Source organism: Fomitiporia mediterranea (genome assembly GCF_000271605.1).
Source record: "Fomitiporia mediterranea MF3/22 unplaced genomic scaffold FOMMEscaffold_18, whole genome shotgun sequence".
Lineage (NCBI taxonomy): Eukaryota > Fungi > Basidiomycota > Agaricomycetes > Hymenochaetales > Hymenochaetaceae > Fomitiporia > Fomitiporia mediterranea.
In genome coordinates this window covers 827,332-845,464 of record NW_006760403.1, presented here as the reverse complement: position 1 = coordinate 845,464, position 18,133 = coordinate 827,332, and the positions used below count along the sequence as shown (strand labels likewise).

The following is an 18,133-nucleotide window of genomic DNA, read 5'->3' as shown; positions in this document are numbered from 1 at the left end:
TTGGTGTGAAGCCGAGGTCTTGCTGAGTCAGACTCAGACATTGTTTCATTCACTTGACTTACAGCACACCATCGATTATTCAAAACATGACAGATCGCGCATCCTGTCCTGAGTTTCTTGGGCACGGGGTAGCCATGCATTTCAAAGTATAAAGATCTGGAGTTCCACGCTTGTTTCAAACGTCTGCTCGTTCAGTCGTTCAAGTCCTACATCACTTCAAGAGAATACCCTGCACATCATGTCAGTCGCACTCAACGGATGGCATCCAGGCGAACGTTCAATACGCGCTAAGCTCGGGCCAGAATTCACGACAGGCCCGATTTCAATAGCATACTCCTGGATCGATGCTAGTATGCCAGAGCAGCACCGTATATTCTATTCGCGCAATATACCATTTCTTCCGCTTACTATCGTTGATGCTCATGGGAGGCCATGGGCTGCGCTCGTCTCTGGCCCTCGAGGTACACAGAGCCCTGGGGAGAAAGCGTGGGTAAGGAGCCCAACTGAGACGGAACTCGTAATGGATTTGGAAATGTGGGATGGCGACCCGATGCTTGAGAGTCTAGAAGCGGTTGAAAGTCAAACCGGTAGTGGGAGTAATAATGAGAAGAAGATGCATGTCCTTACTGCAGGCCTTGGGATCGAGTTTCCGACACGGAGGAGAAACAAGTTCGCTGGTTGGATGGAGCGCATAGAGAAGACTGGACCGAAGTCGAGACGCATACATTTGCGAGTGAATCAAGCTATTGGGTATGCATATACTCTATTATCTTCTTTCAAAACAGACTAACCTGACATCTTCACTGTTTAGAAACTGTCCAAAGTACATTAACGTGCGAACACTAGACCAGTATCTCGATGCATCTCCGCGGATTGTCTTTCGCAACCTTGATATGGCTCCGGAAGACAGACTCCCGCCAGAGACGATCGACTTTATCCTCCAAGCGGACACAGTATTTCTCGGGACAAGTTATAGTGCATCTGAGTCCGACAAGGAAAGATTCCCATCGCACGTCGGTATGAACGCACGCGGTGGTCGGCAAGGCTTCGTTCGTGTAATGCCTTCAGATGGCCGGACGCTTATCTTACCAGATTATTCCGGTGAGTGTATATCCATCCCTTTATTAGACATATATCAATGTACTGACCGCGTTCTAGGTAATCGGATAATGACATCTCTCGGAAACGTAGAGGCTACGTCGCGCGCAGGGATGTCGTTCCTCGATTTCGCAACGGGTGATATTCTCTATGTATCCGGTACTGCAAAGAACCTCCTCGGCAAAGAGGCACAAGCTCTCATGCCTCGTCAAAACGTGCTTACTACACTCTACGTCGAGGCTTTCATTTTCATACGAGATGCGCTACCTGTGCGCCAACGTCCAGGAACAGGTGTCGAGCGTAGTCCATACAGCCCGCCTATCAAGTTTCTCGCGGAAGAGGAAGAGGGGCAAGCAATGCGCCAAATGGACGAAGTCAGCGTATCGCTCGCGCGTATCCAGATTCTATCGCATTCTCTCGCAACGTTCTCGTTTGAGACGGATAAACCAGTGAAGATACGTGCTGGCCAGACGGCCGTTCTCGACTTCACCGACCTACTTGGGAAGCAGGAATACGCGCACATGGCACCGGGACGCGAAGCTAGCTTGAACGACGATCGAATTCGTACGTGGACTATCTCGTCTTCTTCGGGTCTGGACGAAGCGCTGGAGACGCGTACGTTTGACTTGACGATGCGCGAAAAGCCTGGTGGACTCGTAACTGGTGCATTGTTTAACCTTGCTCGTCGTGCACATGAGAGGATGCCTGCTATTCTTGAGGATGCACGTCCGCTTGGATTTCGTGTGCAGCTTGTAGGAATATCGGGTTCGTTCACACTCCCTAAGCCTTCCGAAGGACATGGACAAGGGAAGATTAAGCTGTTATGGATCGCTGGTGGTATCGGAGTAACGCCGTTCTTAAGCATGCTAGGCTCCATTTCGTCCAGTTCGACGAATTCTGAGATGGAATACGACGTGGTCCTCTTGCTTTCCACTCATGAGCCTCATGTACTCCTTCGTCTCATTCGAGACGCACTCAGTCACTCCGAATCGAAGGAAGCAAACCTCAAATTGGCGCTGCATATATTCTCCTCTGTGGATCCTGGCGTTGACGTCAATGGTAACAGCTCGGATAGTGAAGGCTTGACTGTCTTCATACACGAGGGAAGACCCAAATTCTCAAAAGATGCAGACAAGTCATCAATGGTTCTCGTATCAGACGCTAAGGACCGACTAACTTATCTCTGTGGACCACCGAAATTCGAGGAGTCAGCATTGGATGCGCTTGAGGGTGCGGGTCTTACGCGGTTAGGTGTTATGCGTGAGGGATTTAATTATTGACAGAATGTTGGAGTTTTTGCATTTCATTATACTTGGTTGTCTCTCGTTTTAGATTCATTAATTAATTTGTATTCATCACTTTCATGTAGTTCTATTTTACATGTACATATCTGGAAATAAAGCATGTTTGTGGACATACACAATCACATAATGTCGATCATCAGTTTCCTGCGCGTATACTATGATGTCAGAGCCCCACACACAACAATTCCGTTCATACATAAGCCGCCAAAGCACAAGGAAATACTGTTACTTTCCCCACTACCAGCTCGTCGATATTGCCCGTTTAATTTTATATTGATACAATGTCGACTGCTGCCTCTGGTTCGCCTGCAACCGGCCAACCTGGCGTCATGGTATGTTCACTGTCCGAGCCATTCGCATAGAATATGTAGCTTATTGCCACTTGCGACTTCTTCAGATGCCTTCAGAACTGTACCACCCAGACCCGAACGCAACTCAACAAGAGCCTGTTGCCACACCCGCTCAACAGGGTCCGTACAACTCATTCCTTCATTTAATGTCAAAACAGTCGTTTACGTGTGCTATTTCTTTGGTACGACGTAGGTGCACCTGAACCAGGATCTGGAACGACGGTACACGAGGGTGATAAGGTCCCGTTTAAGGACCAGATGGTTGGTAAGTTAAGTCCAACACTGTAGAGAAGAATGTATTTCTGAAATCGATTTGATCTTTCAGGCTATGCAAAGGTTGGCAGTGTTCATTAACCAGTACCTTCAAAGGAGGAACATCCATTTACTGACCGAACTCGCTGCAGAGCATCCGAGGTTCTGTTCTAAAAAAGGTATGAACATGTCGTGTATCTCCAAAGTACAACTTCTAATTATACATATCATGATATGTAGCCTGAAACGAAAGAGACGGGCGAACGTATCCTCAAGGGCGAAATGTCTGCGAAGGAGTACTTCGAACAGAAACACGACGAGAAGGCCTAAATACGTCCAGTCCCATAGCGGGAATTTGACCGAACGATGGACAGTAGCTCCTGAATTGACCTTATGTATCGACTTGCCCCACTTTCCCCTGTTGTTCTCCTCGTAGTTAAGAATTTGTACTGTGATTATAATCAAATTTCTCTCTACAAACTCAAGATTGCGTCGATGTACACACAATACTCCTAGCAACCAGCTTGCAGGCCACCAATTATGAGAAGGGCACACGTACAACATGAAAATTCATTTACGCATTCCAATACATAGATTCACACATTAAACCGGTTTTAGCAGAACAGTGGGGGGGCGAGGTAGATAGAAAAAATTGCGTATCCGATACGTAAACAGCAAAATAAGGGTGAAGGGTAAAAGGATCAAGAAGAGCGTGGTACTGAGGAGAATGGAGGTAGAGGCGGAGGAAGGAGGGAGAGAAGAGGTCCTATCAAGTCAATAAAAGAAGCGTTAAAAGCAAGTAGAATGTTGGACAGCAAGACGGGGGAATAATACACAGTTGCGAAAATAGAAAAAGGGTAAACAACATACTAACACAGAACTCCATCCCTAGAAAGCATTACATCCAGTAGCCGATGTGAATATTTGAGTGAAGAGAAGCGCAGGCCAGCTACTTTCATCAAACAATCAGAAGGTCTATACAGTTTAGCCTTGATTGGATTATTTATTGCATCTCGCGTGGTGGAGGGTCCGGCATGATAACGTGCATCTGACGTTCTCCAAAGCTTGACTTGTGGTTCAGGTCGGGCAAGTCACCACGACCCAAACTACCAAGCGAATGTCCGCTCCCGTACGAGCCATACGAACCAGAGCTAATCGGAGAGGCTCCAGAAGGCGGAGAGTGCGAATGAGCTGCAGCCGAAGACCAATCATTCCCTCCCGAAGACTGTGCTAGAGACACACTGGACCGTTGTGCTGTGCCGCTGTTGTAGTATGACGATGCTGTTCCGGTCGAACGTGGAGTTGACGGCTCAACGAGCTCAAGCGTTTCGCCTGCTACGGAAGGTTCGTAAACAGGCACGGGTTTACGTGTTGAACGCCGTGTAGGTTGTGTGGCGCTTGGCGCTGAAACCGGGGGTGGTGGAGGTGCACGGCGTGAAATTGCCGGTGCAGCAGCAGCTGCGAAAGGCGAGGCAGCATCCCGTTCAAAATCGAAATCGGGTAGGGAAGACGTAATTGAGATATCGCGAGGCACGCCAGGAGATCCATACGTGCGTGGAGTCGATTCGATAGAGGAAGGGTGGTAAAGAGCCACGGGTACTTGACTCTGGTTACCTAATGACCTTTGATAATCTCCTGATACCCTCGGCGTGGGTGGACTGGAAGCGAATGGATCTGACGTATAAAGTGGGCCCGAATGTCGCAGGTGTTTATTAATTGGCGAGCCTGCTGCCGTAGTCGAGCTTGTTGCCACTGAGCCAAGGGAGTCCCTGTATGCGTGCGGCTTGCGGTGGACAGGAGGGATCATCCCAAGTTCGGCGGGGGCAAGAGCTAATGGTTTCTCTCCAGAGAGCGATTGCGTTCCTATATCGTCCTCAGAAATACCATGTCCAAGTGCACTATTTGAAGGGTCGTTCAGATTATAGTGTGCCGATGTACCAAACGTCGATCCTAAACCTCGTGGAGGGACACCATGTGCGGAAGAAAATGATCCACCCCTGCTACCAATTGAGACGGCACCTTTCGGACGACGCTTTTCAAATAAGCCGCCTCGAGGGGCGCCCATAATTCTACTCGCGCGGCGCCGCCAGAGTAATAGCAAGATAGCGACCAGTGCACCCACGAAGACCAGAACTCCAATCACAACACCAGCAATGCCTCCACGAGACATGGATGAACCACTGACAGCACCAATGACGGGAGCATCTGTTGCACCGCCAGAAGTATCACCAGCAGATGTACTTGCTGATGGGGACCCGGTGGAAGATGGTTGAGAAGGCGTAGTCGATGAGGAACCGACCAGGCAGGAGTGATCAGAGCTATTCGCGACGTAGAATGGCTCCGAGATATACGATATGCTAAGATTTGGGATGGTGATATTTAAATTGTATTGTCCTTCGGAGACGTTAACCGGTGACCAGGTGTACTTCCCAATACCAAGGCCACCATTCAATGTCCCAATCACAACGGGGATGTCGTCAGAAGAGTCCTTCACAAAGTAGGGCATAACGGAGAGTGCCATCACATAGTATGTAGGCCCGACGTAATTCCCTGCATCAAATGAGTCGTATATGTATTATAGATGCACTGTATTTTTGCAAACTCACAGGTAATGGTGCTTTGGCCACACACGCTTGTATCAGGAAGCTCACCGAGCGTGAACGTTACCGTCTGAGTAGGAGCGGCTGCGCCGGCCGCGAGAGATGGCGTCGGGGTGTAGAAGTGAAGAGACCCGGATTCATCACCGTCATTATCGTCGTCTGGATCCTGCGGACTGCGGGCACCAATTGAGCTAGCCCGGGCGAACGCCACCGCTAGTAACATGGCGAGCAGGATGCCTACCAGTCGTGACCGATGAAGGGACATGGTCAAGAGGAGAGAGAGGGAGAAAGGAGGGAGAGGGAAGGAGAGGAGAGGAGAGGAGGATTGATCAGTCAGAGACGGTCGGACGGGAAGAAGAAGCCGAGTGCGATGCTCACGCGGCAGATGTCCGAAATCCACCATCATTTTCGTTTTTCTTTTTTACTGCTTGATCCTTTCACTCGTCGTTTGCATTCGACACTCAGAACTGCGCGTAGACACCGTCGCAGACCTGGGTACGAGATAAGAGGTAGACGAAGACGAAGAGAGGGAGATGGTGGAGGTAGGAGACCAAGAGACCCGTCGCGTGAACTGGATGACCAAAGATGGAGATGGGCGATGGGCGACTGCTACTGCTCTCATGATCAATATCACCTTTTCTTCGCTCCCCCGTTATTCAGATACCCAAAAATAAATTCCTTTCGCGCCCTTTTCTCTCCTTTCGCGACGACTGCCCCCGAGCGAGCTTTACGTGGCAGAACAACACAAAAACTACGCTGCATATGTCCCAAAGGACCCTCAACTCGACGTGTCCGGCAAATACCGTAAACCGTCAGCCTTGCTTACTCGAGGATTTCGAAGTGGACGAACATCAACGAGGTGAAACTCCGGAACAAACAACACGAACAGTTCTTGCGATTGCGTTTCCGACGCAGTAAAACTGTTCAATTGATGAATCCACTTCTTGTGAAATCGACAGATGGGATAGCGATAGTGCGTGGCCATCAACACCAGTCGAACCATTCAAGCACAATCATTTCATTAATGTTTGGTATACACTAGACTTCCACTCACGTATCTATCATTTGTTAACCATTCTCTATCGAGGTCTCTTGCATCTATCAGCTGAATGATCGTGCATCACATGGGTGGCACATCTTGGATGAATTTCTTCCGAATCCAGCAAGAAGCTCACCAAACGGCTATACGCTCTCCGGTCACCTTCCATCTATTTTATCACTTCCGCCTTATACCCTCATTCTCATTCTCGAGACTCATTTCCGACACACGGAAAATGGAACAACACGAACCAAAAATACTTTCGTCCAGTATTCCTTCCTATTTGCGGACACGCTCTCCTACTATGGGGAACGTAACGGCTACATATTTGAACCCAAAGATACCGCATGTATCGACGGACGCTCACAAAGACCATGAGATCAGCACCCATAGTACCCATGGTATAAGTTCATTTTGTCTTATCCAGCCGGGACGTATACCACTGTTACGGCTATCTCGGACACAGTGCAGATTTACTCCAACGTATGCAGTTGGTCCACGCATGATCTTTCTGGCTTGGCTAAGTGCTGGGAGCTACGTATGTTTTTTCATGCGACTACTGTACCCATCTGTATGGGTACAACCAGGCAGAGTGCGTTACCGGTGGAAATTGGAAACCTAACTATGTGGACGCGTTACAGTTGCTAATACAGACAACCAGACGGACGTTGCCGGAAGTTACTATACTACATTAGTATTAGTATATAAATTCAATCGTAACAATCCAATAAGTTTTTCAAATTTTCTAACACTTGTAGTATACAAAAGTAACAAAACTTTGAATTGTCTTATATAATATAATGCTCGCTTAAAACTATGTAACGCTCCTTAAGGGAAAGCAACTACTGCTATGCGTTACGCGTTACTGCTAGCAACCAAACCACCCCTGCGTTACACGTTACGGTTGTACCCATACAGATGGGTACAGTATCGTGGAATAAACATACAATGAAGATAGCTTGATTGGCCGATACGCAGATCCTCCTTATGTCTACATATCTTATTTGTCGTAACCATCGCCACGATCATATTAGAGACGTAAAAATACATAAAGTCGTGTTCACTGCTCGCACTTGCTTTGTCTTTAACAAATGGTCTTCTAATGTAGCGACACGGTCCCGTGACTGAAGTGTTACGTGATCTCGGCAAGATCTCGGAGAAGAGTCGAGACGCCACGCTAAAAGGTTATTGATATTCGTAAGCGCCCGTCTCCTCAAAAAGGTAAAAATTTTCATTCTAACAATGACGACGCCACGAACCTCCATGTCATCCGCCTAATACGCGCTCTTCCTTTCTTCTTGCTTTTCATATCTCCTGTATCTTGTTATCATATCTCATCGATTAATCTCTCCTGTCTACTGCTACGTATATCTCTTGCTTGGGCTCTAGCTTATTTTTTTTTCCTTGTGCTACAATAACACAACACCCGACCAAAAATGATTCTGTCTGACTTGACTACGTTTTCATCGAACGTAGAAAATGTAGAAGACGAACTAATTAACGAGAAGGAGCTGTTGGAGTTCGTTGACGTTCGTGAGCTGATAAAAAACCCTGTTGTAGAGAGTGCGAAGTTCGCATTTGAAGTGAGTAATTTCTTCACGCATTCACAAAACGCAGTCCTGACAGAAAAATAATTATAAATAGAAGACAGACCTCGTGAAATTAGACGATACTGGTATCTCGAACGCTGCTAAATACGTACGTATCCAATCTCTTATGTTTTTCTCTTCTGCTATTGCTAATGTGTTTCGTGCGTCACCTAGGTCTCCCATAAACTCACCGAAGAGACATACACACCGTCAACCTGGCGCACGCACGCACTACACCTCTGTCCACCAGAAACATTCTCCCCGTCGGATCCTCGCACGCGTCAAGTCCTAGACTGGATCTTCCTCATCTCCTCGCTCAACTTTTCCTTCTGGTCTGAGAAGGAAGGCAATGAAAATGGTGTATGTGAACGGTTTGGTATAGAATGGCGTGCTGGGTGGGATAGTGAGGAAAGACGCATTTGGACGGGTTATTGGAGTTTAGTGGCTGCTATTGATCGAGGTGTGCTGCACTTCGTTAATTCTTCTGCATTCATAAAGTCTTCCTACTGATGAATATATTCCGATATTAATACTTGGATGCATGACTCATTAGCCTTGGAGGCCAACATCCCAATAACCGACCCATTCTTCTATTCATCCATCGAACGATGCCCAGACAACCTCATAGCATCTATATTCTTACCAGCTCCACAATGTACTGAGGGGATTCCTCTGTTAAGGGAGCGGATTGCCGTCATGCGCGAGAATGGGGCAATTTTATGCGAGGTTCGCTACTAGTCCCCTTTATATGATATATCAAAACAACACTCTGAAATGGTTCTCGTATATGTAGCAATTTGGAGGTAGCTTCCAAGGATTCTTGGATGAATTTGCGAGACGACACGGTGGGTCGGGACGTGGGACGGCTCTACAGCTCGTACAAATGATCACCGAGACATTCCCTTCTTTCCGTGACGAAGTAGTGTACAATGGTCGAACAGGTACATATACTATTCTTACTGTCCCACCTTCCTCTGTCCTACTTTCACTAACCACCTATCTTGTTCTTACATCACCGAAGTGTATTTCTGGAAACGCGCACAAATCCTCGTCGCAGAGACCTGGGCAGCCTTCTACCCACTCTCTTCTCCACACTCGCAATTACAACCACAACCACACCCATTCTTCCCTAACGGCGTACACGAACTCACGATGTTCGCAGACTACCGCGTCCCACAAATCTTACACCACCTCGGTATCCTCGTCTACCCACCCGAACTCATTCAACAACTCCAGGCAAAGGTGAACTTCCCACCTGGTAGTAGGGAAGAACTGAGTATCCGTGCTGCTAGTATATTGGCTGTTGAAGCTGTGAGGGATGAGATTTTTCGACTTCGTTCTACCTCGGATACCACTGCGCTGGGAGATGGTGAGAGTAAGGAAGTGAGCAGCGTGTTGATCGATTTTTATCTATGGGACCTTGCGAAGAGTATCGAGCGCGGCCAGGACGTCATCGAAGGAGTTACCACTCAGGAGATACTTCCCGCTCACAGGACGAGAAGCATTTGGTATTAATTAATTCAATAATCTTTGTCCAATCCATATACATAGAGTAGTATTATTATCAATTAGATCTCATCATTAGTATTCTACCTAAGATAAAGAAATTTTCATTTTAACTTGGCTTTCCGAGCCTTAACCACCGCCCTCTGCAACTTCAACATTGACCCCTGCTTCGACTTGCTCACCACGAAAGTAAAATTACGCCTTTCAGGCCCGACGTACTCCACGCCGAGTTCATCCAGTATCTCTTTCTCCGTACTACTCGCTACGAGTTCCCATCGACCCTCGGCGTCCGAATTCGATCCCGTTACGTTTTCGGAATTTTTGGAAGATGATGTATTTTCTGTTTCAGTTTCGGGTGATGATTGAGGACAGAACTTCCAGAGCCCGAATTCGTTCAGGAGTAAACCTTGCTTGGACGCGCATCTGCGGACGTGAGCGTTGAAATCTGCGTCGCCTGTAGTGGCAAGTAAAGCAGCGCCTTCGGAAAGAGTTGGATATAACCTGGAATAAAAATTAAAAATTATATGTAGGACATGTAGATAATGGAACTGGTACGTACGACAAGTCCATTCGACGGTAAATGCAATTCGCTCTTCCATTGCCGGAAGCCGGTTGAGAAGTAGCAGTTTCTAAGGGAATACGCACAATACCCTGCCATTTTCGAGAACCCTCCGTTAAGGTCGCAGCAAGCAGACCGGCACGTTCCAAGGGCCGTAAAACAAGTTCTCGCAGAAGTGTATCTTGTTTAACTTGTGAGGGCGTGACATGCTTTGCTGGCCGACCGCGCCGTTTAGTCGCTGGGGTTGTGGAGGATGCGGAGGACGAGTCGCATGACATCGTTTTCTCTCCAGGTCGAGGAACGTAGGTACATGAAGGATGGAAGAAAATTATATCGACATCACCGCATGATGGTAGACCACGTCGGCTGTTCAAGGGATTAAGCATGGCACACAGAAATTGTACTTCAGATACGCACTAGCTACCTACTGCATGCATTCTAGTTTCAGAAGAAATTAAAGGCCCGATAATGTTCTACGAACGGCGATGACACATATAAGCAAACGGCCCTGCTTTGAGAAACGACAAAGAGCGCACCGTGACTGTTTCAATTTCAGCTCGAGTCACCCTCTCGCTCAAATGGTCAACATAGTCGAGAGCGGCTCGGATCGGAGCAGACAAGCTCTTGAAGTGCTCCGGATTTCGAAGGTCATCAAGCGAGCGGCAGCCAGCGTCATAAAGCCTCTTGGCTTTAACCTGTCTAAAAGTAGGCAGTTAGAAAAAAAATTATGTCCATGTTTCTGGTGAAAACTCAGGAATTACCCGATCCCCGGTACACGTCGAAACTCCAAGAGCGTCCTTTCTCGCTCGATATCTTCAGGTGTTTTCTTTGGAGGAGCAGCTGGCTTTGGAGAAGATCCCTGAGAACGTCATTATCACTTGTCTCGTGAACGACAAAATAACGGTGGACACGCACCTCAGCACCCTGACTTAGATATACATCTATTCTGCGCGCGATGCCTTTGCCGACACCAACAACCTGAAATTTACTGAGTAAAAATCTGACGAGAGACATGCTTTAGTAAACGCACCTTTAAAGCTTCCTCGCCAGAAGTAATGGCTTGAGGTAGTGCGTCTAATGCCTTAAAGGCATGCTGAAATGCGCGAGCCTTATATGGTCCATTCTCCACGTTTGGGATGCCCTCGTTTTCCATTTCTTACTGACACAACAGTACATCAGTACTTTCCATGAATATAAAGATTATTCCACATACCTTTCGTTAACCAACGAACGAGTTGGATATTCGGTCCATTCTCATTTGGTACGAAGGATTTTGCATCGTAGGAGACATAACGTGTACGTGAGCGGCGGCTGATATTTTGTATGAGATAATGTGATGTACGTTGTCGACAGAGACTCGAGAAAATTTTCAGCATAACATCGAGCAATTGGGTGAGCGGTAGCAACGTGAAAGTTGTCAGGCACGTGTGGAATTTCTCGTAAGACGCGTCGATTTTCGAGCTCCGCAACAAATCAATTTGATTCCTCTCCCTCCTGCACCAACGTTACATCTAATGTTACTTCCAAGGCGACAGATTAAAGCATAGGCACAAGCTACTATCCCAACGTCATGTACACGCACAACCTCCCCTTTATTAACTTGCTCTTTGCTTCTGTGTCTACCAGCCCATCTGAGTGTATGTCCAACCAAAGACCAGCTTCTCTCCATTTCTTTCCCGTGGACCAGGATAACCGCAGTAATGTTCGTTCTTGTTCAAAGAACTGATTAGCTCAATGTCCTCCTTAGATAGTGTCGGAAGTTCCTGAGACGATACATTTTTCAATACTCGTTGGAAATATTATACCTTAATCCAAGACGTACCAGTAAGTTTGCCCGCTGTCTGCCTTCATTAGTACTCTTGGGAATGGCAGTTGTTCCTCTTGCAAGATCCCAAGCCAAGTTAATCTGCACTGTAGAGACCTTATACTTCTCGGCGAGCTTAATTATTGTCGGATCATTTGCAACCTTTGCGTAACCAGTTGGGGAATAGGCGATCAGAATAATCCCTTTCTCCCGGCAAAACTCCAGCAATTCAGGTTGCGTTTGGTGAGGATGCATCTCAACCTGGTTTACCGCTGGGATGATCTTTGCAGTTTGCAGAAGCTTCTTCAAGCTATACGTCCATCATTCATATGTTGAAGTCCAATTGAAAGAGCGTGAAAGGCAACGCACTTTTTCACACTGAAATTACTGACACCGATAGCTTTCACTTTCCCTGACTCATATATCTTCTCCATGTCGGCCCACGTCTGGTTGAAGGTCGTCTTGTCGTCCATGATGAAATCCCCCTGATCGGGCTCTCCATTTGGACCAGGGTAACGCGGGTTCGGTTTGTCGTCGATGTTCGCCATTCCTTGAGGCCAGTGCATCAACCACTGTATCAGATATTAGTCGATTAAATTTTGTGAACAAATGTTTAAAACAAGAAATAGGTGTATCTCACAAGGTCATAATAATCAAACCCTGCATTCCCGAGCGACTGCTCGATAGAATCGGGAACTCTCGCATGGTGATGGAGGCTATATGCATTACAACATGATGCGAATTGAATAAGAGTGTGTCCAAGGGAATTGAAATACTTACGGCAGCTTGGTGGTTACATGAATCTCCTCGCGAGGAATACCAGACTCCCTGACAGCCTTACCTACTGCACCTTCTGTACCATAATCATGTGCAGCATCGAGGTGCCTATAGCCAACTCTGAGAGCTGAGAGAACCCAAGGACGTGCTGCTTCGTGCTGTTCGTCGGTCAAACCGGACCAACATCCCAGTCCTTATCATTATAACAATATATATTGGTCCTTATAATTCAATGGTATGGATATAATGAAACGCACCGATAGCAGGCATCTTGACGCCATTGTTAAGAGTAACGTACGTCTGAGGAGGGGCAGACATTGCCAAGCTTCACGAATCACTGTTTGATATGTAGACTAGAGGTGATGGTAACTTGTAACTGTCTGTGAAGGTGCCTTGCGTTGCACTCTCCTTTGTAATTACACCGAAGGAAGTATAGTAGAGCCATAATTGAGTTGCTCTCGAACCTGCGTAAGTATTTCTGGCAGCGGACAAGATTTCGATCGACGGCCCGTTGGTCCCGGCCCGCACCAATCGGGTAAGCGAACTTATACTACTATTCTTAGAACTAAGCATGATGTCATTCCGTCCAATCTGCACGAGAAGCTTCATTGTGTACACTGTACTGTACTAAACTAGAATCTGTACCTTGTTGGGTATATCATAAACCAATAACAAATTACCCTACAATTACTAATATATATGCTCAGTATCTTTTTTTAAATTCTATGATCACATTCTGTATGAATAGTTTTATGCCACAGAATTACACTGAAGCAGCTTCACGACCCCAGTCCTCTTCACCTCCTCATGCAACACGCCAAAATACCTCTTTGCATCAAAACTCCATAACAAATCTCCTTACACCCACTGTTCCAATCCAAACAAATATGCACGGACGGCTTCACCGTTCTTAGAATCGAAAGACGAAGACGAAGAATGTGTACAGAGAAATTCCCCTGTATAGGCAAAGAATGTCTCCCCAAATTGCTTCAAGTATAGTGCAACCTGGTCCATAGCCTCTTGGATAGTGAGGGATTTGTTGTTGTTGCTTTGCATTATGATGTTGATCACATTGTACCCTTCAATACCCCGTGCATGTTCTAGTGCAAATGAGTAGATGTCCTATTAAGAGCTCGTCATTAACAACGCCGTTCTTTGCTATGCAAATACGAAGGAGGAAAAAAAGTAATTCGAGAATCAGTTCCTGAAAACTATGATTAAACTCCATACCTTTAGTTAACCAACGAACGAGATGGATATTCGGTCCATTCTCATTTGGCGCAAAGGTTTTGCATCGTAGGAAGCGTAAAGTATGCATGAGCGACGGCCGTTATTTGTATAATATGATATCAAGTCGTTGCTGGCCGAGATTTTCGGCATAACATCGAGCGATGAAGTGAACGGTAGCGACGTGAAAATCGTCAAGCACGCGTGGAATTTCACTGGACGCGTCGATTTTCAGACTCCGCAACAACAATTCAATTTGACTCCTCCTTCTTCCAAAGCAACGCATACAAGAGGATCCGAGTCGATATCTCAACCTCATGTCACGGGTACAACTGATTCCTTTATTTATATATGCTTCCCGTCTCTGTATTCACCAGCCCATCTGAGTGTATGTCCAACCAAAGACCAGCTTCTCTCCATTTCGTTCCCGTGGTTCAGGATAGCCGCAATAATGTTCATTCTTGTTCAGAGAGTTGATCAGCTCAATATCCTCCTTTGACAGTGTTGGAAGTTCCTAAAGTAACCCGCTTTTAATAATCGCCAGATTTATTTTGCCCAAATACGAGACGTACCAGTAAGTTTGCCCTCTGTCTTCCCTCGTTAGTACTCTTAGGAATCGCAGTTGTTCCTCTTGCAAGGTCCCATGCCAAATTAATCTGCGTTGGGGAGACTTTGTAATTTTCGGCGAGCTTAATCATTGTCGGATCATCCGCAACCTTTGGGAAACCAGTCGGGCGATAGGCGGTCAGGATAATCCCTTTCTCCCGGCAAAACTCCAGTAATTCAGGTTGCGTTTGATGAGGATGCATCTCAACCTGGTTTACCGCTGGGATGATCTTTGCAGTTTGCAGAAGCTTCTTTAAACTATAAGTCCATCATTCATTCATATGTTTAAGTCCAATTGGAATAGCGTGAAAAACAACGCACTTTTTCACACTGAAATTACTGACACCGATAGCTTTCACTTTCCCCGACTGGTATATCTTCTCCATATCGGTCCACGTCTGGTTGAAACTAGTCTTGTCATCCATGATGAAGTCACCATTGTCAGGCTCTCCATTCGGACCAGGGTAACGAGGGTTTGGCTTGTCATCGATGTTTGCCATCGCTTGGGGCCAGTGCATCAACCACTATATCAGATATCGGTTGATTTTATTTTTTAAATAAATACAAAGAAAGAGGTGTATCTCACAAGGTCGTAATAATCAAACCCCGCATTTGTGAGCGACTGCTCGATAGAATCGGCAACCCTCGCATGGTGATGGAGACTATATGTATCACAACAATATGAGAATCAAATAAGACTGCGTCCAAGTGACATACTCACGGCAGTTTGGTGGTTACATGGATCTCCTCTCGAGGAATACCAGACTCCCTGACAGCCTTACCAACTGCACCTTCTGTACCATAATCATGCGCAGTATCAAGGTGCCTATAACCAACTTTGAGAGCTGAGAGAATCCAAGGACGTGCCGCCTCATGCTGTTCGTCGGTCAGACCAGACCAACATCCCAATCCTAATCAATCGTTATAATATAATTATCTTTGATATTTAATGATATGTTGATATGTATGTAATCAAACGCACCGATTGCAGGCATCTTGACACCATTGTTAAGAGTAACGTACGTCTGTGGAGGAGCAGACATTGTCAGGCTTCACTGTTTTGATATGTAAACTGGAGATGGTGGTAACCAGCGATCGTCCGTAAAGGTGCCTTGCATTGCACCACCCTTTGTAATATGCATCCAAGGTAGTGGTAGTAGAACCATAATTGAATCGCTCTCGAATCTGTGTATTTCTGGAGACAGGTTCGACGGTCCGTTCGTCCCGACTTGCACCTCGTGAGGAAGCAAGTATTTTTAGAATTGGATATGATGTCATTCCGTCCAACTTGCGCTGAACCTTCCTTTACTAGGCTAGTATCATGCATGCCCTATTGGGCAAGGCCTATGTGCTGTGAATTATAACTCTTACAGGACATCATTTGCACTCTTGTTTTCAGCTCCTCAAGGTACGATAAATTATTTTCAATTGTGTTACAATACCAAAAAAAACCTAGACTAACAATTCATGCCACAGAATTATGCTGAAGTAGCTTCACGACACCGGTCCTCTTCACCTCTTCATTCAACCCACCAAAGTATCTTTTCGTATCAAAACTCCATGAAAGGTTCCCATACACCCACTGTTCCAATCCAAACATATATGCGCGGACAGCTTCATCGATCTTCTCGGAACCAATAGACGAAGACGAAGAATGAGTACGGAGAAGTCCCTCCGTGCAGATGAAAAATGTCTCCCCAAACTGCTTGAAGTATATTGCAACTCGGTCCATAGCCTCTTGGATGTTGAGGAATTTGTCGCTGTTGCCTTGCATTATGATGTTAATTACATTATACCCTTCGATTCCGCGTGCATATTCCAGTGCGAATGAATAAATGTCCTATGCGGGTCTCATTATTAGCAACACTTTCCCTATGATATGTAAATGAGAAGGAGAGAAGACATGCGTTTGACCAGGTAACCATATCATTCGCTGCATCCCAAGCCCGTACAAAGTTCGGGTCTTCCAGTACCTCCCGTGGCAGAGTAATACCCAAGACGACCTCAATAAGGTCAAAACAAGGACGAACGGCCCCAGAGTTGCGTCGGAAAGTGAGGTATTCTTCTATGCTGAGCACACCACCTTCCTCACGAAGAGATGCTTCCTCTATCGTTGCGTCCATGTATTCAATGCAATGGGATATGAATCGTTTACGGACTGCGTCAGAAGGGAAGGGTACCCGACTCATGAAGCTACAAAGAATTATTAAACATTCAGGACAAGTCCGATTGCAATAAGAATTAAGATAATGACAACGTACTCTCTTGTAATACGGTCCAGTGGAGAACCATCGCCAGATTGGCCAGTCAAGGCCCTAACCACAGCATTACGAGTCTCGCTAGCACCATTCTCATCCTGTACATCCGTCATCTCGTCCCACACAAATAGTATCATAATGAAATCATTGACGATCCGTAGGTTGTCTCCATCAGCATAAGGAAAAGTATACGCTCCAATCATCTCAGGCATCGTAGCGTCCAAACGTGCTCGAATACCAGCATCGTCTGCGAAGACACCAGAGTTAAGTACCCATTCGGTCGTTTGTCTGTTGGAGGGAGAGTAGTGTGGATTAGGTCCACTCCATGGAAAAGGACATAAGGAGAAGAGGTCTGGAAGAACGAGTTGTGTAGGTTGCTGAACCATCTCTGCGAGTATCAGTTTTTTGTCCTCTTTGCTTCATGAATTCACCTTCGATTTATACCACTTTACTCGGGCACTCGGGCAAGACCTTGTCCGTACAATAAACCACTTCGTGAGCACAAATTAGTATTTCCATAGTAAAACGGCACGCCTGCCAAGTTTGCGATGTTCTAGCGTGCAATACGTCGTATTTTCTCAGGGGCCGGATATCTGTATGGAAGATTAGAGAGCTCGAGACGATGTCATTCGGGCAAGGACTTGTCTCTTAACAAACCACTTCGTGAGCACGGATCTGTATCATACCGACACATCGTATTTTCTCAACATCGGGAAATCTAAATGGAAGATTAGAGAGGTCGAAACATTCAAACAACAATGCTATTCAGGTAATAACTTGTCTGTTAACAGACCAATTCGTGAGCACGAATTATTATCTCGTGCTGACCGACGCACCGTATTTTCTCAAACTCGAGATATTTGAATGGAAGATTAGAGAAGTCGAAACAATGCTGACTAGGCCTTGGCAACACGGAAGTCCAAAATGCGCTCGTCCTATTCGTCTAAACAGTTAAGAAATGGCCGTTCAAAGCGGTAAATTCTATTTTGAGCAAACACTTCGACAATTTGAGACGAAAAAAGTCGCTAGAAGACACGGACAGAGATGGGAACTGTGGATAAGTTTGCAAGACTCGGACACGGATGTGACTTGGTGCGATTTGTGGGTTCGCACATGGCGGAGGCGTTTCATCCTTATCATCCAGGAAGACAGTTAGTGGCTCCT

At 46.3% G+C, this 18,133-nt stretch overlaps 8 protein-coding genes across 8 annotated transcripts; 3 read left to right on the top strand and 5 right to left on the bottom strand.

The window, feature by feature from the left end:
- Positions 1-103: 103 nt before the first annotated feature.
- On the top strand, positions 104-2,490 carry FOMMEDRAFT_130037 (uncharacterized protein). Its single transcript, XM_007271818.1, has 3 exons — positions 104-750; positions 812-1,101; positions 1,159-2,490. Exons 1-3 carry the CDS (start codon positions 239-241, stop codon positions 2,376-2,378), a joined length of 2,022 nt encoding a protein of 673 aa, XP_007271880.1. The 5' UTR covers positions 104-238; the 3' UTR covers positions 2,379-2,490.
- A 193-nt stretch (positions 2,491-2,683) lies between these two features.
- On the top strand, positions 2,684-3,334 carry FOMMEDRAFT_162430 (uncharacterized protein; the record flags this gene model as incomplete). The annotated part of the gene is made up of 6 exons (XM_007271817.1): positions 2,684-2,734; positions 2,800-2,872; positions 2,946-3,017; positions 3,078-3,088; positions 3,157-3,183; positions 3,245-3,334. 6 exons carry the CDS (start codon positions 2,684-2,686, stop codon positions 3,332-3,334), a joined length of 324 nt encoding a protein of 107 aa, XP_007271879.1.
- Positions 3,335-3,636: 302 nt separating this feature from the next.
- Positions 3,637-6,156, bottom strand: FOMMEDRAFT_171436 (uncharacterized protein). The gene is made up of 3 exons (XM_007271816.1): positions 5,983-6,156; positions 5,611-5,841; positions 3,637-5,554 (listed from the first exon to the last, which is right to left on the bottom strand). Exons 1-3 carry the CDS (start codon positions 6,008-6,010, stop codon positions 4,008-4,010), a joined length of 1,806 nt encoding a protein of 601 aa, XP_007271878.1. The 5' UTR covers positions 6,011-6,156; the 3' UTR covers positions 3,637-4,007.
- Positions 6,157-7,904: 1,748 nt separating this feature from the next.
- Positions 7,905-9,747, top strand: FOMMEDRAFT_143537 (uncharacterized protein; the record flags this gene model as incomplete). The annotated part of the gene is made up of 6 exons (XM_007271815.1): positions 7,905-8,226; positions 8,288-8,341; positions 8,407-8,692; positions 8,786-8,958; positions 9,026-9,173; positions 9,254-9,747. Exons 1-6 carry the CDS (start codon positions 8,080-8,082, stop codon positions 9,745-9,747), a joined length of 1,302 nt encoding a protein of 433 aa, XP_007271877.1. The 5' UTR covers positions 7,905-8,079.
- A 95-nt stretch (positions 9,748-9,842) lies between these two features.
- Positions 9,843-11,673, bottom strand: FOMMEDRAFT_162427 (Nucleotidyltransferase; the record flags this gene model as incomplete). Its single annotated transcript, XM_007271814.1, has 8 exons — positions 9,843-10,239; positions 10,298-10,663; positions 10,715-10,770; positions 10,834-10,996; positions 11,059-11,156; positions 11,213-11,275; positions 11,328-11,452; positions 11,511-11,673. 8 exons carry the CDS (start codon positions 11,671-11,673, stop codon positions 9,843-9,845), a joined length of 1,431 nt encoding a protein of 476 aa, XP_007271876.1.
- A 243-nt stretch (positions 11,674-11,916) lies between these two features.
- On the bottom strand, positions 11,917-13,196 carry FOMMEDRAFT_162426 (reductase AKOR2; the record flags this gene model as incomplete). The annotated part of the gene is made up of 6 exons (XM_007271813.1): positions 11,917-12,060; positions 12,120-12,411; positions 12,471-12,673; positions 12,742-12,817; positions 12,882-13,071; positions 13,136-13,196. 6 exons carry the CDS (start codon positions 13,194-13,196, stop codon positions 11,917-11,919), a joined length of 966 nt encoding a protein of 321 aa, XP_007271875.1.
- A 1,279-nt stretch (positions 13,197-14,475) lies between these two features.
- On the bottom strand, positions 14,476-15,800 carry FOMMEDRAFT_114903 (reductase AKOR2; the record flags this gene model as incomplete). Its single annotated transcript, XM_007271812.1, has 6 exons — positions 15,694-15,800; positions 15,433-15,622; positions 15,298-15,373; positions 15,033-15,235; positions 14,678-14,969; positions 14,476-14,619 (listed from the first exon to the last, which is right to left on the bottom strand). The coding sequence occupies exons 1-6, from the start codon at positions 15,752-15,754 to the stop codon at positions 14,476-14,478; spliced, it is 966 nt and encodes a 321-aa protein (XP_007271874.1). The 5' UTR covers positions 15,755-15,800.
- Positions 15,801-16,176: 376 nt separating this feature from the next.
- Positions 16,177-17,355, bottom strand: FOMMEDRAFT_97342 (terpenoid synthase; the record flags this gene model as incomplete). The annotated part of the gene is made up of 3 exons (XM_007271575.1): positions 16,177-16,551; positions 16,577-16,904; positions 16,973-17,355. The coding sequence occupies 3 exons, from the start codon at positions 17,353-17,355 to the stop codon at positions 16,177-16,179; spliced, it is 1,086 nt and encodes a 361-aa protein (XP_007271637.1).
- Between the last annotated feature and the right edge of the window lie 778 nt (positions 17,356-18,133).

Excerpts from the sequence above, each read along its gene's own strand:
- FOMMEDRAFT_130037 (XM_007271818.1), top strand. The coding sequence starts at position 239 with ATGTCAGTCGCACTCAACGGATGGCATCCAGGCGAACGTTCAATACGC. Across the intron at positions 751-811 it reads CGAGTGAATCAAGCTATTGG|AAACTGTCCAAAGTACATTA; the intron begins GTATGCATATAC and ends TTCACTGTTTAG. Across the intron at positions 1,102-1,158 it reads TATCTTACCAGATTATTCCG|GTAATCGGATAATGACATCT; the intron begins GTGAGTGTATAT and ends ACCGCGTTCTAG.
- FOMMEDRAFT_171436 (XM_007271816.1), bottom strand. The coding sequence starts at position 6,010 with ATGATGGTGGATTTCGGACATCTGCCGC. Across the intron at positions 5,842-5,982 it reads GGATTTCGGACATCTGCCGC|GCATCCTGCTCGCCATGTTA; the intron begins GTGAGCATCGCA and ends CACGACTGGTAG. Across the intron at positions 5,555-5,610 it reads TGGCCAAAGCACCATTACCT|GGAATTACGTCGGGCCTACA; the intron begins GTGAGTTTGCAA and ends CATTTGATGCAG.